Raw genomic sequence first — 18,196 nt, 5'->3', positions numbered from 1 at the left:
TAACCCGACTAAGATATTCCCTCACAGACTCGCCCACAGACCAACCCCATTGATGCAATCCTTCATGGAGAGTCCCTTCACGGGAGAGTCTACATTGGATCAGCTGACAATTAAAACTAACCACTGCAAAGTCAGGCAGTGGTGACGCACACCTTTAATCCCAGCACTTGGGAGGCAGAGACAGGCAGATCTCTGAGTTCCAGGCCAGGCTGGTCTACAGAATGAGTTTTGGGACATCCAAGACTGTACAGAGAAACCCTGTATAAAAAAAGAACACACACAAAACTTTTTTTTCCAGAAAAAGAAAGGAAGGAAGGAAGGAAGGAAGGAAGAAATAAAGAGAGAGAGAGAGAGAGAGAGAGAGAGAGAGAGAGAGAGAGAGAGAAAGAAAGAAAGAAAGAAAGAAAGAAAGAAAGAAAGAAAGAAAGAAAGAAAGAAAAAAGCAAAGATAAATTGGCTCACAGGACACCTTGGCCTGATGCTCTGGTCTCAGGGAAGGAACATCCCTGCCTTAGTTTTCTCCTCAGCAGAGTTAAGATCAGGTATAGATAGACAGTCATGCTCCCAACTCTGCAGGACCACAGACTCCATGTTCTGAGGTGAGCTTGGTCCTACATGGGGAATTATAGATGTTCAGCAAGCTGGCGGGCAGGACAAAGGTAGCCATGACGTGGGGTGCTATCAGATGGTAGGTCCTGCCTGCTGAACAGGATGTGGAGCAGGGTCCAGCCTGAGTGCTGGCGTTCTGACGAGGTTAAGTGTCAATTTAATAGCTGTGCCTAGAAGTCTAGCGAAATCAGAGCGGAGCCCAGTCAAAGTCCACCCGTCCTTTGGGTTTCACTTTTGAGCGAGCGCAATGGGCCAGAGGTGAGTGTGCTGTTCTGACTGGAGTCTCGTTTTAGAGTGAACCTCGGGGACCTGGCTCTGCCTCCAGGCTGGCAACATTCAAATCTCCCTTCACCCAACCCAAAGATGCCTCCACTTCCCCCGACGGCTCCACAGCTGCCTCTCCAGCCAGCGTGTCCTGGGCTCAGCCGTCTTTAGACACCTGCTGTGTGGATGAGGGACACACCTGTAGTTGAGTGAGACAACACAACTCAACAGCCTCGATTTCACCCCAAAAGAGAGAGAAACAGGTGAGTGGCTTGGAGAGTCTCTAGTAAAGGATGGACATGGGACTTGGGGGAAGTCTACTAACATGACAGCCAGCATCCTGTCAGGAAATGGCCACCGGGGACAGTAGCTCTCACTTCCTGTTGATCTCCACTGCACATTTCTAGAGAGTGGTGTTCTGAGGCAGGCTCTCACTCTATAGCCCATGCTGACTTCCAACTCATGGCAATCCTCCTGCCTCAGCCTTCTGAGTACTGGGCTTTTAGTGAGCCACCAGGCTGAGTCTCTTTTTATTGTTACTGTCTCCTTAGCTCAGGACTGCTCTTCATTCCAATCAGAAAATTTCCTTCAGCTCAGGTTGGCCTCAAATTAGACATCCTCCTGCCTCATCCTCTTCAGTGTTTGCCTCCCGGTGTATGGAATTTCAAACTCAGCACTCACAAGAGGTAGAGGGAGGAGTTCAAGTTCGTCCTTGGCTACACAGCAAGGTAGAAGCCAGCCTGGGCTATGTGAGGTGTGAGAGGGGTGGAGCCTAAGGAGTAACTTCCTGTGGAACCCCATCGGGAGAGGTCAGCTGTGAGGCAGGGAGTCAGCTGTGATCAGTAACTACAAAGAACAAAGACAGACCGTGGCGGTGAGGGTTTGGTGATGTTTATTAAGACGGCACAGCCATCGGACACTATCCTGGCTTGCTTTTTATTACGGAGACAAACGTCAAGACCAAAATCAACCTGGGGAGGGAAGGGTTAATTTCGTCTTACAGCTTACCATCTACTCTGAAGGGAGTCAGGGCAGGGACTCAAGCAGGAACTGGAGGCAGGCACTGAAGCAGAGACCACAGGGCAACACTGCCTACTGGCTTGCCCCCTGTGGCTTGCTCGGCTGGCATTCTTATATCGTGCAGGCCCACCTGTCCAGGGGTGGCACCGCCCACAGTGGGCTGGACCCTCCTCCATCAATCATTAATCAAGAAAACGCTTTGTAGACTTGCCCACCGGCCAATCTGATGGAGGCAGTTCCTCCACTGAGGGTCCCTCTTCTAGCTCAGCATTCCTCAACCTGTGGGTGGTGACTCCTTTGAGGGTCAAATGAACCTTTCACAGGAGCTGCCTAAGACCATTGGAAAACACAGATATTTACATTATGATTTATAACAGTAACAAAATTACAGTTACGAAGTAGCAACTGGAAAAATAGTTTTATGGTTGGGGGTCACCACAACATGAGGAACTGTATTTAAGGGTCACAGCATTAGAAAGGTTGAGAACCAGTGCTCTGGCTTGTGTCAAGCTGACACACACACACGCACACACACACACACACGCACACACACACATACACACACGCACACACACGCGCGCATGCACACACACACGCACACACACACACACACACACACACACACACCAAACAGGGCAGAAGCTGCAGGGCGTACTGGGTATGTCACAGCGGCACTTCCTCCTGTGTTTGCTCCAGGGAGGATGGTGGATTGTCCAGGGTACAGTCTGTCTGGTGTGGCTGCCTCCTTGCTCTTCATCCTGTTGACTGTGAAGCACCCAGGTAGGCTCCCTTCCGCCCTTGCTGGAATGCCCTGAGGATCTAAGATGCACATCCCAACCAGCAGTGCAATAACCCAGGGTGTCGAGGTCCAGGGCTCACGCTGGGCTTCACACCCCCAGCTTCAGAAAGCTCTTGCCTTAGTTGCTCATCTCTTGGACGTGAGTAACAACTTCAGGCAGCAATGAAAGTCACCTGGAAAGCATGATTGAGTCTGTAGCTGGAGCATGCGCAGTTTTTACTCAATACTCAACACTGTGGGTAAGGCGTGACACGTAAATCCCACCAACGGAAGACACAAGATCTCTGTTTAGGTTCTGGAGAGAATTTTTGAGCAGTATCATTTTATTTCATCTTAAATCTGAATTAAATAAATTTATTCTTATGACTACTTTATTGTATTAGCTTTTAACATTACGTGGGGTGGGGGTGGGGCTCATGTGCATGCCGAGGCTCGTGTGTGGAAGTCAGAAGACAACTTGCCAGAGCTGGTTCTATTCTTCCACCACGTGGACCCTGGGACTTGAACTCAGTTCTTCATGCTTGGCTGCAAGTGTCTGCTAAACTTCCGAGTCCCTCCCTCTCCCTGGACAGGGTTTCACGAAGCCCAGGCTGGCCTCTAACTCACATGGTAGCCTAGATGACCTTGAACTCCTGGTCCTTTCTGCTGAAACTGCGGAGGAAGACCATAGTATACATGCTTGAAATTCTTAGGCATAGCAACAGTTTGGCTGGTTTTGTGCGTCAAGCTGACACAAGCTAGAGTCATCAGAGGAAGGAGCCTCAGTTGAGGAAATGCCTCAGTGAGATCCAGGTGTAAGGCATTTTCTCACTTAGTGATAAATGGACAAGGGCCCAGTTCATGGTGAGTGGTGTCATCCCTGGGTTGGTGGTCCTGGGTTCTGTAAGAAAACAGGCTGAGCAAGCCATGAGGATCGAGCCAGTAAGCAGCGCCCCTCCATGGCCTCTGCATCAGCTCCTGCCTCCAGGTTCCTGCCCTGTTTGAGTTCCTGTCCTGACCTCCTTTGGTGATGCACAGCAATGCTGAAGTGTAAACCTAATAAACCCTTTCCTCCCCAACTCGCTCTTTGGTCATAATGTTTCATTACAGCAATAGAAACCCTAAGACAGCAACAAACGGGATTATCAGACATCTCTCTGATTTTCAGACATCAAGGGAGATGACTTAAAATTTGACCAGAAGACTCAAACTTTCTAAGCAAGCCATGCCTCTAGCCCTCGGTGAGGCCCGCATTTGCCACCTCCTGGACTTCTCCAGAAGGAAGGAGAAAACCAAGTCAGCTCCCTCGATGGCATGAGTGACCCCGGAAGGCTGCAGCACCTAGTGGCATTGTTGATTTGTCTAAACTCAAAATGGCTATAGAACCAAGATAAAGTTCCCCATGGAAACATCAACTCACACATTAATTTATTCGGGAATGAAACCCTGAGGTGTTGTCACTGTTAGTGTCTTCGAGATGGGCGTTCAAGAGTGCAAATCTCAGGGCAGAAGCGGTGGCTCCGTTGTTGAGAGTGCTGAATGTTCCTCCCGAGGCCTGAGTTCAGTCCCCAGCACCTACGGCAGATGGCTCACAACTACTTGTAACCCCAGCTCCCAGGGAACCGACGTTCTCATCTGGTCTGCACACACATGTGTGTACCCACACAAAGGTGCAAAATTAAAAATAAAATGCTTTAAAAAAATCCCCGATCTCAAAGGCTCCTTAACCGTGGAATTGCCTCCCAGTCACAAGGCTGGTGACACAGTCACACTCAAATCTTTAAACTTTAGGATGCATACAGTTTCTTTTTTAACCAGAAAATGTACAGATTTCCATGCTTGAATTCTCTGAATTGTTGACACTGAATCCCTCCTGCCTGCTGGTACCACATTCCAGCACCTTGGCTACTGGAAACAAGCATCTGGGTCCGTCAGCTTGTTTCCCTTTTCACTGTTTTGTAGATGAATTCAGGGTCGTCGGTCCTGCTCACCCTGTCCTCGCCAGAGTCGGGGAAGATGCCCTGCTGACATGTCAGCTCCTCCCCAAGAGGACAACGGCGCACATGGAGGTGAGGTGGTACCGCTCCGACCCCGACACACCTGTGATTGTGCACCGGGATGGAGCCGAGGTGTCGGGGCTACAGATGGAGGGGTACAGAGGCCGGGCAGAGTGGACAGAGGACAGTACTGACGAGGGGAGTGTGGCTCTGAAGATTCGCCAGGTCCAGCCGGGTGATGATGGGCAATACTGGTGCCGCTTCCAGGAGGGGGACTACTGGAGGGAGGCAAGCGTGCTGCTCCAAGTGGCAGGTATGTGCACAGGGGCCCAGGGGGCACCAGGGGCATCCACTCACCTGTGGCAACCTTAGTGCCTTAAAAAAATCCTCTTTCAACCACATATATAAATATATATATATGTGGTTTTACTCATTTTTTACTCATTCTTTAAAAAAGAACTATTTGTTTTTATTTTACGTGTAAGGGTGTTTTGCCTATGTGTGTCTGTGTACCCTGTGTGTACTCAGTGCCCATGGAGGCCAGAAGAAGGTCAGATCCCCCAGAACTGGAGTTACAGATGGTTGTGAGCCACTATGTGGGTGCTGGGAATCAAACCCAGGTCCTTCTGAAGAGCAGCCGGTGCTCTTAACTACTGAGCCATCTCCCCAGCCCCTCTTCTGCATTTTTATTAATTCTTTGAGAACTTCATACAATGTATTTTGACCACATTCTTCCCCTCCCCAACTCCTCCCAGATTCCACCCCCTTCCCTACCCATACGACTGTGTCTCCTCCTCTGTGTGCTGTCAATACATTCGAGTGTGTGGCCATCTACTGATCTTGGGCAGCCTGCCAGGAGCAGCACCCCTGAAGGAAAACTGGCCCTCCTCCCAGCAGCTATCAGTTGCCGACAGCTTCTCCGCTAGTGATGGGATTCGTGCCCATCTCCCCCTCTATGCTTGGGTTTTGTCTGGTTTGAGCTTACACAGGTCATCTGCACACTGTCATAACCACCGCACATGCTGAAGGGGAAGGCAGGCAAACCCAGCTGCTTCACCAGGGAAAGGACTCTCTGGAGACACTGGCCTCTCAGGCCAGTACAGCTCTTTCTTTGCTACTACCACCATTAAAAAATCCATTGGCATGTATTTCTTGTGCAAAGTGATGGGTCTCATGATGCTTTCATTCAAGTGTATCATGGACTTTGACCATATTTACCCATTGCCGTCTCCTGTCTCCTGCCCCCCCACATCCCACAATCACCTTCTGCTTAATATGACGGTCTCCAGTGTTATCCATTTCCCACAAATGACTTAGTTTAATCCATTTTGAGTGAATAAACAGCATTGTGGGAGCTGGAGCGACTGCTCAGCCTTTAGGAGTGTTTGTTGCTCTTCCAAGGACCCAGCTTAATTCCCGGCACCCATAGAGCAGCACACAACCTCCTGTAACTCCAGTTCCAGGGCATCCAATACCTCCTCTGGTCTCCACAGGCACCAGGCACACATGTGGTGCACAGATGCACGTGCAGGCAAAACACCCATATGCATAAACTAAAATTTAAGAAAACACCATTGTGCATTCACACCCTGTTTTCTTTGTCCACTCATTTGTGGACGGACATCCAGGCTGACCTTACAATTGGGCTTTGGCTGGACTTTGGGAAGGGTTCTGCCATGAATGAGGGTGGGCTTAAACTCCCTCGGGTGTCTTCTCAGAAGTGGGACAGTGGGGTTACACATCAGTTCTGCTTTTGGGATTTTTGTTGTTGTGTTGTTTGGTTTTTTGAGACACTTCCACACTTGCCAATTTTTTTCCTTGACTCTCACAGCCGATTCCCAATGTTCCATTGATTTGAAATGGATGTGAGAATCTGTATGTTTTGGAGATGCAAACAGAGCTGGACACTGACTATTGCCACACTCAGGGACATTTAGAATTAAGTCAGGGGTTTTCTCTGGGTGTGAGCAAAAGGCTCACTCATTCATTCTCTCAGCCCGTGATATAAACAGCTGTGATGTTAAAGAAAGCACTTCGGGGTTTATACAAATTAGTTAGATTTCCCCCACTGAAAAAATGTTAAGGTACAGTAATTTCTCATGCATTTTACTGTGTGCCAAAACTGCAACTGCCCACTGAAGAAATGAAAATAGCCCATGAGCGTGATGTCTGAGTTTAATAATAAATGTCTCATTTAAATTAGAGTCCAGATATCATCCAAAATGGCAGACAAGGCAGCTAGCACAGAGAACATTGAGAGAGGAAAAAGCAAAGCTGGGAGCACAGAAGCTGTCGTGAATGAGTCACACCACATCTTCACACCACATCTTCTCACCACATCTTCACACCACATCTTCTCAACACATCATCTTCTCACATGTTCACACCACATCTTCACACCACATCTTCACACCACATTTTCACACCACATCCTCACATCACATCCCCACACCACATCCTCACACCACATCCCCACACCACATCCTCACACCACATCTTCACACCACATCCTCACATCACATCCCCACACCACATCCTCACACCACATCTTCACACCACATCCTCACATCACATCCCCACACCACATCCTCACACCACATCTTCACACCACATCCTCACACCACATCCTCACACCACATCCCCACACCACATCCTCACACCACATCTTCACACCACATCCTCATACCACATCCTCACACCACATCCCCAGACCACATCCTCACACCACATCTTCACACCACATCCTCACACCACATCCCCACACCACATCCTCACACCACATCTTCACACCACATCTTCACACCATATCTTCTCACCACATCTTCACACCACATCTTCACACCACATCCTCACACCACATCCCCACACCACATCCTCACACCACATCTTCTCAACACCACATCTTCACACCACATCCTCACACCACATCCTCACACCACATCTTCACACCACATCCTCACACCACATCCTCTCACCACATCTTCACACCACATCCTCACACCATATCTTCACACCACATCTTCTCACCACATCTTCACACCACATTCTCACACCACATCCTCTCACCACATCTTCACACCACATCTTCTCACCACATCTTTACACCACATCCTCACACCACATCTTCACACCACAGCTTCACACCACATCTTCATACCTCATTTTCACACCATTCTTCTCACCATATCTTCACACCACATCTTCTCACCACATCTTCACACATCTTCACATCACAGCTTCACACCACATCTTCTCACCACATCTTCACACCACATCTCACCACATCATCTTCACAGCACCTGAGACACAAAACAAATTCTGTCAAGTTTCCCTCCTCTCCCTCTTCACCATCTGAGTCCGAAGAAAAATGTGGTCAGATGCTAAAGTTTAAAGACACAGACTGAGGAACAAACAAAAAACCAGAACTCAGTGGGAAGAAATCCTAGTAACGCTGCCTGCTTCCAGGCCCTGGGCTCCCACCTCCTCCCTGTGAAGGGCTTGGGGGCTCGGCTCCCTCTGTGGTCTCTGAGCTTCAAGGATGTTCTCTCTCTCTCCAGCTCTAGGATCTTCCCCAAACATCCACATGAAGGGACCTAGAGATGGAGGAGTCCAGCTTGTGTGCACATCCCAGGGCTGGTTCCCTGCGCCTGAGGTCTACTGGGAGGGCACCTGGGAAGAAAAGCTGTTGAGTTTCTCTGAGAATCACGTGCTGGGTGAAGATGGGCTGTTCTACGTGGAAGACACACTGGTGGTCAGGAATGACACTTCAGAGACCATTTCCTGCCTCATCTACAACCATGGCCTCAAGGAGGCCAAGGAGGCCACCATTGCCCTGCCAGGTCAGGCACCCTGAAAGGTTGGGGGGGCTGCTCAGCAGTAACTCATGTTTTATTTGATTGTATTTAAATAATATGCTAAAATTCATAAACATTTATGTGAGAAAAGCATATAGTGAGTGCATTTTAATTCATTGTTGATTTTTCCTCACGGATGTTTAATACATTGGAAATATAATAAAAATATTCCTCCAGCTGAGACATTCATTGTCCTGTGCTATGCCGGTTACCTCCAGGAACCAATCACGTGCTTAGTCAGAATGGGATGGTTCCTTTGACAGCTTCTTAATTATAAATAGTAACAAAATAGTCAATAAATAGTAACAAAAACAATAATCAAAACACACAACACAGTAGGGATGAGGTATGTTTCGTGTGTTGTTAGAAGTTAGAGCTGGGATGGAGAGAAGCCCTGAATGATTTTGAGAGCCCAGAAAATCCTCATACTCAATGATAAAGATCTACTTACCATCTAGCATCATCTATCACCTATCTATCTTATCTACCTATTAATCTATCAATAATCTATCATATATCCATCTGCCAACTATTTATTAATTAGCCATCATTTATCTATCATTCATATATCTAATCCACCACCTAGATATCACATGTCTACCAATCACCATCATCTATTAATCATCATTGACCTATCATCTATCTATAATATCATCATCTATCAATCACCTATCTTTCTAAATATCATCTACCTGTCTGTCATCTATCTATCTATCTATCTATCTATCTATCTATCTATCTATCTATCTATCTATCTATCATCTATCTGTCTGTCTATTTCTATCTGAAATAGGCATTAGTTTTTCTTTTGAGACAGTCTCACTCTGTACTCCAGGCTGGCTTCAAACCCCACAGCAATCCTCTTGGCCGAGCCTCCCAGGGGTTGTTACTATGTTACTATAGGCATGAGCTGACTGCCAACCTAGACACTGCTATTACATGATGAGTATCGTCTGTAAATACCTTAAATTGAAGTGAGATTTTAGGACACTCTGTTTGGACGTGTTGCTGATGTAAGCCCAGTAAATGTGGTGTCAATCAGTGTCATATAGTCCCAGTGTGGAATTCTAAGTGATACTTGTTTGTGACCATATATTTCATACTTAGCACTCATTTATAAAAATAATATGTATTTTTTACTAGCACTTAATATCAGCCGAAGCAAACTGAATTGATGGTGATAGAATTGACAGCTTTTTGTTGTGAAAAAAGTAAAATCTGTATTACCAGATGATCCGTGGGGAAGAATTATTTTTCTGCTTTTCGTATTTTTCAAGTAAATTGAGTTCTTAAATAAAATGTAAAGCTTACCTTTATTTCTGGAGATAGTTTCTTTCCTTTCCTTTAGACTAAATTTTTTAAAGTGTTTTTCTTTTTCTTTCTCCAGAGAAACTCCAGACAGAGCTGGGTGAGTGAGATTCTCATGCATACCCCTCCCTGGAGGAGGCAGATCATGGAAAACAGCGGGGGGACACCTCATGATCCCCAGGAAAAGGGGAGACAGGGCTCTCCCCGGTGCTGGTTAAGTTAGCGTGGGAAGGGAATGGCAGGGCACAGAACTCCACAGCCTCCTTCAGATACTGGTATAGGGAAGGGCTTCTTCGATTTCTGTTGCTACACACCCTCCTGGCACTCACTTTTAGCCGCTGACCAGAGGGTGGTGTGGGCTCCTGCACCCTTACATCTCCAAATCTAACCTCTGCTGTCACTGCATGGTCACCAAAGAGCCTCTGTTTAGTCCCACAACTATCTTAGGATTTGAGTAGCAGTAGGTATATTTTACAGTTTAAAACTCTGAGACATGGACTGATTCAGTATGTAAAGTCAGCCAGATTTGAAGTGACCGAATATTCATCTTATTCTGAGAGTTTTAGCAGTAAAATCGTTCCATTAGTGGTGTGTAGCCTGGGCTTTAGCTAGTGTTCTCTTCAGACTAGCAAGGCTCTTCCTTAAACAAGGACCACTGGCATCCTAAGACCATGAGTCCCACCCTCCTTCAAGAGTGACCCTGAGCCTCATACCTCCCCTGGGGTATTTGCAGGTTCTGAACCTCACATAAGAAGTTCGTGTTGGTAGAGTTACTTCTCCATGTTGGTTCATTTCTTATTCTCTGTCTGGTATATTTAACAGCTTCCTCAAGGGTGATTGGACCTTCCCAGCCCATCCTTGTCCAAGTCGGGGAAAACATAGAATTAACTTGTCACCTGTCACCTCAAACTGATGCTCAGAGCATGGAGGTGAGGTGGATCCGATCCCACTATTACCCCGCAGTCTACGTGTATGTGGACGGGGCCCACTCGGCTGAGGAGCAGATGATGGGATACAGAGGGAGAACCATGGTGATGAGTGACGCCATCCATGAGGGAAATCTGACCCTGAGGATACACAATGCCAGACCTTCAGATGATGGGCAGTACCGGTGCCTTTTTGGAAAAGATGGTGTCTACCAGGAGGCCCGTGCGGATGTACAGGTGATGGGTAAGAATTCCAGGTTAACACTGTGATGTATGCTGGTTCCTGGGAGATTTCTTTGGCTCCCAAAGTATTCCCTGTGCTCATTCATTTTCAGTTTATGTTGAACTTTTAGTGCAGCAACCACCACAGATTCTTCAAGATCACAACTTGAAGTTTTCAAATAAATATTTTTACTAGTTCTCTGAGATTTTCAAACCATGTGTGTTGGTCATATTCACCCTCCAACATCCCCCCCACACTTAACTCTTCCAAGATCTACCCTCCCTTCTCTACCCCCCAACTTCCTATCCTCTTTTTTTTTTTTTAAATTTAATAACCCATCGACTCCAGTTTGTGCTCATGGGTGTGGAACCATCCACTAGAGCATGGTGAGCCTACCAGGAGCCACACCCTTTAAGAGAACCGATTCTCCCCTTCCCTGAAGCTATCAACTGTCCACAGCACCTCAGCTCGGGGTGCGGCTCATGATCCCCTCACTTCCCTCCTGAAATGCTGACTGGCTTGATCTTATGAGGTCTGGCATAGGCAACCATGGCACAGCTATGAATTCCTGAATACAGTGGTCCTGTCAGGTTCAGTCACTGTTTCAGTACTGTGTCCACCTCGAACCTCTGACCCTCACAATCCTTCTGCTTCACTCTTCTGTGATGGCCGCTCAGCCATGGGGGGTGGGGGGATACAGATATCCCATTTGTGGATATCTGAGCACCCCCTGACACTTCCCTGCACTTTGACAGTTGTGAGTTTCTGTCTTAACCACCATCCACTGCACAAAGACGCTTCTCTGATGAGGTCTGAGAGCTGTGCTAATCTATGGGGTCAGAGATCAAGAATCTGGAAGGCGGTTTGACACTATTTAACAAAATGATAGCAGGAGGGTCTCCTTTGGGGCTACAAGCTTCGCCACTGTGAGTTCTTGGCCAGTCTGGAGTACCAGGCATTTCCTGTGGCTTAAAATTTTAAGTATAGAACAATCAGGAAAGTAGAACTCTCAAGCACCTCTATAAAGTGGCCATAGGTTCTGGACAATCTGAGACTATTCCCCATAATTTTATGTAAGACTCATTATTTCCCAGTGCTGCTGAGATTCTGGGAACTATGTAGTTTCCAGGAAGTGTAGTAGTTTGAAGACTCAGCTGGATCTGCCACGTGCACAGAATTTGTGAAGACTGGCAGTTTGGGTGCACTCAGAGGACGGCACACAGAAATCACCCCTAGAACAGCTCTCCAAGGTCAGCAAATGTCGTCAAGGACACAGGCCCAAACCATGGCTATCCTTCATATTTCTCTCTCCAAGTCCCAGTCTAAATTAATGAGCAGGTGCGTGAAATGCATGCAGGATTTCTACATCGCTTTCTGCCTCTGCTTTGAGAAACTTCTACCCAGTTTCTTCCACGCTGTCCATGTGTCTCATGTCTGATCAAAGCAACTTTGTTGTCAGGGCCGGAGGAAAGAGATAGGGAGTCAAGGTTAAAAAAAAAACAAACCCTCCTAATCTGTCTCAGAAGACTTTGGAATAGAAAATAGCAAAACAGAACAAGAAACCCTGTAGCCAGCCCCAGTTCCCAGAGGAGGCCTCGGCTGCGAGCTCTGCTGTCCTCCCCAAGCCGCTCTTACCTCCCCCTCCCCCGGGGAAGTTGCTGAACACACACACACACACACACACACACACACACACACACACACACACGTGCGAAGGCTTCATCTCTGCTTCCTTGGTCTCTGTCCCCAGCGGTGGGTTCCACCCCACGGATCACCCAGGAGATCCTGAAGGATGGAGGCATGCAGCTGAGGTGCGCATCGGATGGGTGGTTCCCACGGCCCCACGTGCAGTGGAGGGGCAGAGACGGAAAGGCAATAGCATCGTTTTCCGAGGCCTTTCATCAAGAGAGCGAGGGGCTGTTCCAGGTGGAGACGCTCCTGCTGGTCACAAACAGCTCCGTGGTGAATGTGACCTGCTCCATCAGCCTCACTGGGGGCGAGGAGAAAGCTGCACGGTTTCCTCTCTCAGGTTGGTGACTGCATGCTTTCCTCTGGCGTGGGAAATAAGAGACTGATTCACAGGGACCTGCGGTTTTTCTTGGAGAGGTTTCATGTGCTCAGGCTGGCCTGGGACTTCTGATCCTCCTGCCTCCACATCACAAGTGCTGGGATTACGGGTGCGAACCCGACACTCAGCCCGCTACTGCTGCTGCTCATCCTCCTCCTCCCCCTTCTCCTCTTTTCTTCTTCTTTTCTTCTTCTCCTCCTACTTTATTTTTTTCTCTCTGGTGGGGTATTTTTTTTTCAAATAAATCTTTAAAAAATAAATCTATGTCACTTGCAAAGTTTGTCCTCAGGTCACTTAAGAACAACATTCCTCTGTCTCTCTGTCTCTCTCTGTCTCTCTCTGTCTCTCTCTGTCTCTCTGTCTCTCTCTGTCTCTCTGTCTCTCTCTCTGTCTCTCTGTCTCTCTCTCTTTCAAATAAATTCAACAATAGTGAATTTATTTCACCACTAGAAATTAATTTTCCTCAAAACCCTGGTGGTTATAGCCTGGGAGACTTTTACCACAACTGTCGCTCCAGTGACTCTGTGACGCAGTGATGTAACTGGAAAGAGAAGGAAAATGGGGGGGGGGGGCACCAAAGCCAAACTTGCCTGCTTCCCTTGGCTTCTGTGCAGCAGGCACTGAACCAGCAGGTTCCTGGAGGGACCCGGTCCTCAGGCTGCTCCTGGGAATCTAGATATTTTCCTAGTCTCATGACTTACTGGGGTTTGCGTTTCAGACTCCAAGATAGCTTTGCTGTGGATGACCCTGCCTGTTCTGGTGCTGCCTCTTGCCATGGCTGTTGACCTGCTCAAGGTGAAGCGCCATAGGAAAGGTACGTGGGTGAACAGGACTGGACAGGCACTGGGTCACTCTTCAGCAACCGATGAGTCAAGAGAGTCCTGGCTCACGTTCCTGCCGTCAAGGCTCAGCGATGAGTGAGCTTGGAATTCACAGATACAACAGCAATGGGGTTGGACACAACAATTTGGGGGCTGAGCTTGGCTCAGGGCTCGAAACCCGAGGATCCGTTGGATCTGGGTTTGCATCCCTACTCTGGTACTTGGATCATGGTGACTGAACTCTCTCAGCCTCAGCTGGCCTCATGATGACAATGATGTCATGATACCTCAGCATAGGGGGAGAAGAGGAACCAGAAAGAGGTTAGGAGAGAGCTAACGAGATGGCTAGGAGTTAGGAACACCTGCTGCTCTTGCAGAGGACCTAAGTTCAGTTCCCAGGACCCACATGGCAGCTCACAACCATCTGTAACTCCAGTTTCAGGGGATTAACACTTTCTTCTGGCTTCTGCAAGCACCAGACATGACATGGTTCACAGACATACATGCAGGCAAATAGTTATAGACAGAAAAAATAAAAATAAATATTTTTTTTTTTTTTTTTGGTTTTTCGAGACAGGGTTTCTCTGTGTAGCTTTTGCGCCTTTCCTGGGACTCACTTGGTAGCCCAGGCTGGCCTCGAACTCACAGAGATCCGCCTGGCTCTGCCTCCCGAGTGCTGGGATTAAAGGTGTGCGCCACCACTGCCCGGCAAAATAAATAATTTTTAAAGGAAGTTGGAAGAGGAGACAAAGATGGGCAATGGGAAAAAAGAAAGAATAACAGCAAAGTATAGTGACATCTGTGTAAGAAAATGCCACACTGGAACCTATCGCTGTGTGCTAACTACTTGGGGCTGGAGAGCTGCCCTAGGGGTTAAGAGCTCTGACTGCTCTTGCAGAGGGCCCGGCACCCACTGGGCAGCTCACAGCTGTCTGTAACTCCAATTCCAGGAGAGTTGCTCAGCCTCAGGCTTCTTGTACTGCCTTACCAATGCCCAACCACGATCCCCTGCTCTCACCCATATCCCACCCCACTGCCAAGCAGGAAAGCCCCGATCTGGTAATGCCTTCCGTCAAGTGAACAAAACCCTATCTGACCCCCAACTTCTGGGGCTCCAACTCTCTGTCGGCCTACAAATAACTCAAACCAGTCACATACTTTCTTGGAAACCAGGGGGCATCTCAGCTTCCAGTTACCGCAGAGCCGCCTCCTGAAGCTCTTGTGGGTCCCTGGGCCCCCAAGTGCCACCCTGTGTTCCTGCATGTCCAGCCCTTAGACTCACACCCCAGGCCATGAGTGCAGGTGACTAATAATGTGTCCACTACTGGTGTCAAGCATTTGGTCTTATTTAGCTAGCTTGGATGGAGAACCCCTCTCACCGAAAAATAAACAGGAGGAGATTAAGGCAGAGCCGTGACGACGGTGAGCCCAGCCATGGTGTTAGATAAGAGGGGGGACACCTTGTTGATACAATGTCTTCCTTTGCACTGAAAAGGGAGAAGAGCCTGTAAGACTCCAAGCACAGCATGGGCAAGAATGCCTCTTCCACCATAAGGGCAGAGCGGGGAGAGCTCCCCAGTTCTTTCTCCACTGTTTCTATAGTGGCAAAGCCAGACTTAAAGATCATTTTTCAGGGCAGGAGTCTAGCGTTTATTTCTAGTTTATATTATTTATTATTCACAGATGTGACTTGCCTCTTCTATTACCAAGATCCAGAAATGTATCTTAACTGAAAATTGTTGTTTTCCCACACCCAGTGACTTTTTTTTTTCTCTGCTGATTCCTGCCGTGTGCTTTCCTGTAGAGGTTCTGGGCTCCATTTGGTTGACATTTCATCCCAGTCCTACACACAACCAGAAGACCTCGAACACCGCTCTGTCTGACTCCAGCACGTCCTCTCCATTTTTTCTCTTCACCCTTGACGTTCTGTAATCTCCTTCTCTTCTGTGTTTCCTTCCAGACCAAAAAACACCACAGCAATCAGCAAAATCTCAAGAATGATGAAAGCCACACGAGGGCTTCCCTCTGACAAGAAGCTCTGGTTAAAAATATATATGTGCACGATGCAAGCCCGGTGCACCCCATTCCTGAGTATGCACCATGCAAGCCCTGTGCACCCCACTTCCTGAGTATGTACCGTGCAAGCCCGGTGCACCCCATTCCTGAGTATGCACCTTGCAAGCCCTGTGCACCCCACTTCCTGAGTATGCACCATGCGAGCCCGGTGCACCCCACTTCCTGAGTATGCACCATGCAAGCCCTGTGCACCCCACTTCCTGAGTATGTACCGTGCAAGCCCGGTGCACCCCATTCCTGAGTATGCACCTTGCAAGCCCTGTGCACCCCAATTCCTGAGTATGCACCATGCGAGCCCGGTGCACCCCACTTCCTGAGTATGCACCATGCGAGCCCGGTGCACCCCACTTCCTGAGCACCCCATTCTTCCTTTCATCTTTCCCCTCAATGAGCAGCGCTGCCCTGACATAGGAATGGCCTCACCTGCTGCTGTCCAAAAGGGTTCTTCGTGGGGCAGCACCCATTCCTGTTGTTCACAGTGAGGGACACCTCTACCGGAGGCAGCCCATCGCCCATCATCACCTTGGTGTCACACAGTGATGACATCTTCTCTCCTTCTGCATCTTTCTGCTGTCCCTCAGCCTGGGGACCCTCCCTCGCCTATGCACAGCAGCCTTACCCCACCATCTTCTGGAGCCATCATGAGGATGTAAGAAGGGGAGCCTAGATCTGGAGAGAAGTGTCACTCATCTGAGACCTGCATGGGTTTTTCGAGAAACATCCGATGCAGAAGCTCCAGGGGGATGAAGCACCCCGCCTGTAGGTGGGAGGAGAGGGCTTCTTTTCTTTCTCCACAGAGAAAGGACTAACTGTGAGTCACAGTTCCAGAAGACCCAGCACCTACACTATGAATCAGAGCAGGGGCTGGGGAAGTGGCTCAGCGGTTAAGAGCACTGGCTGTTCTTGCAGAGGACCTGAGTTCTACTCCCGGCACCCACATGGCAGCTCACAACCATCTCTAACTCCAGTGCCAGGGGCTCTGACATCCTCTTCTAACCTCTGAGGGCACCAGGCACACACCTGGTGCACAGGCATACATGCAGGAAAAACATCCAAATAAAATAAAAATAATTTTTTTAAAAAACAAAAGATTAGGCCAAAGCCAGCTTTGTGGTCTCTATCCAAGTGTGTTTGCAGCTGGGTCATGGAAGGGTAACAGAAAGATGACAGGAAAAAATTGTTAATATTCTATTGCTGGGACAAAACACCGTGACCAAGGTAATTTATAAAGGAACGCATTTAATCTAGGGCTCATGGTTCCAGAGGGTTAGAGTCCATGATCATCATGGTGGGAGCATGGTAGCAGGCAGGCTGGCACCGGGGCAGTAGCTGAGAGCTCACGTCTGAGCCACAAGGATGATGAAGAGAGCTAACTAGGAGAGGCATGGACTTTTGACTCCTCAAGGCCCAACCAGGCCAGCGACAGTTGTTCCCACAAGGCCACACCTCCTAATCCTTCCAAACAGTTCCTCCAGCTTGGGACCAAGCACCCAAGCATGCAAGCTGTGGCATTCTCATCCAAAAGGCCACACTCTGTAATTCTTCCCTAAATTCGCTTTTTTAATCCCCTAGTGGAGATTGCGTGAACAATAAAAGCAGCTGTGTGAGTCCACAAGGAGTCCTAGTGGCTTTCATTTTTATCTGCAATCTATTCCTTTTCTCTTCCCATCATGTCTCATCTTCATGTCCTTACAAGTGGGACCCATGTAACCAGCACCCACATAAAAACAGCAATGCTAGAACACAGGAAGGACTCAGTATCCCCAAATGACGGACATGCTCATTTTAAGGGTGCATGTGAGTTTGCCTTTAAATCTCATATAAGCTCTCCTGGGTTCACTCTCCTATTTCTTGGATGGAGGAAACATCATGAAATTTGACTGCATCATTTTTTAACTAAAAAATATAATCCCTCCAGTAATATTTGCCACCACACCATGGCCAGTTAAGGAGGACAAAGTTCTGGCCAGCAGCAAACACTCTGCGGCACAATCGTCTTCCCAGAGTTGTCTGAGGGACACTGCCACACGCTCTTAGGAAAATGGAAACAAGCATGTGTGTGAACTTGGTCCTAAGACCGAGCAGAAGAAGCAAGAACCAGCTCTAAGTAGACTTCAACCTCCTGAAAGAACATAGCCATGGGAGTCCAAAGTAGAAACGAGAAAGCCCGGGCTAGCCATAGAAAAGAACAACAAAGGATGCTCAGGGAGCAGATGGGAGATGCGTGTAAATACATAATTAACCAACCAGGT

General features: G+C 48.1%; 1 protein-coding gene across 2 annotated transcripts; it reads left to right on the top strand.

The window, feature by feature from the left end:
• Positions 1-2,594: 2,594 nt before the first annotated feature.
• Positions 2,595-16,988, top strand: Btnl2 (butyrophilin like 2). 2 transcript variants are annotated; one of them, XM_059282151.1, is made up of 8 exons: positions 2,595-2,673; positions 4,634-4,981; positions 8,226-8,507; positions 9,910-9,930; positions 10,653-11,000; positions 12,730-13,008; positions 13,766-13,861; positions 15,829-16,988. In XM_059282151.1, the coding sequence occupies exons 1-8, from the start codon at positions 2,595-2,597 to the stop codon at positions 15,867-15,869; spliced, it is 1,494 nt and encodes a 497-aa protein (XP_059138134.1). In that variant the 3' UTR covers positions 15,870-16,988. The 2 variants fall into 2 exon arrangements, with proteins under 2 accessions (XP_059138134.1, XP_059138133.1); XM_059282150.1 differs by having other exon boundaries at positions 13,766-13,869.
• The last annotated feature ends 1,208 nt before the right edge of the window (positions 16,989-18,196 follow it).

This window comes from Peromyscus eremicus, chromosome 16_21, assembly GCF_949786415.1.
Source record: "Peromyscus eremicus chromosome 16_21, PerEre_H2_v1, whole genome shotgun sequence".
Lineage (NCBI taxonomy): Eukaryota > Metazoa > Chordata > Mammalia > Rodentia > Cricetidae > Peromyscus > Peromyscus eremicus.
The sequence above is the reverse complement of the archived record's forward strand: the minus strand, read 5'-3'. Positions and strand labels throughout refer to the sequence as shown.

What these genes read in the sequence shown, in the direction of transcription:
- Btnl2 (XM_059282150.1), top strand. Translation starts at nt 2,595, where the DNA reads ATGGTGGATTGTCCAGGGTACAGTCTGTCTGGTGTGGCTGCCTCCTTG. An exon ending in CGTGCTGCTCCAAGTGGCAG is followed by an intron (nt 4,982 to 8,225) that starts GTATGTGCACAG and finishes CTCTCTCTCCAG; the next exon opens with CTCTAGGATCTTCCCCAAAC. An exon ending in GGCCACCATTGCCCTGCCAG is followed by an intron (nt 8,508 to 9,909) that starts GTCAGGCACCCT and finishes TTCTTTCTCCAG; the next exon opens with AGAAACTCCAGACAGAGCTG.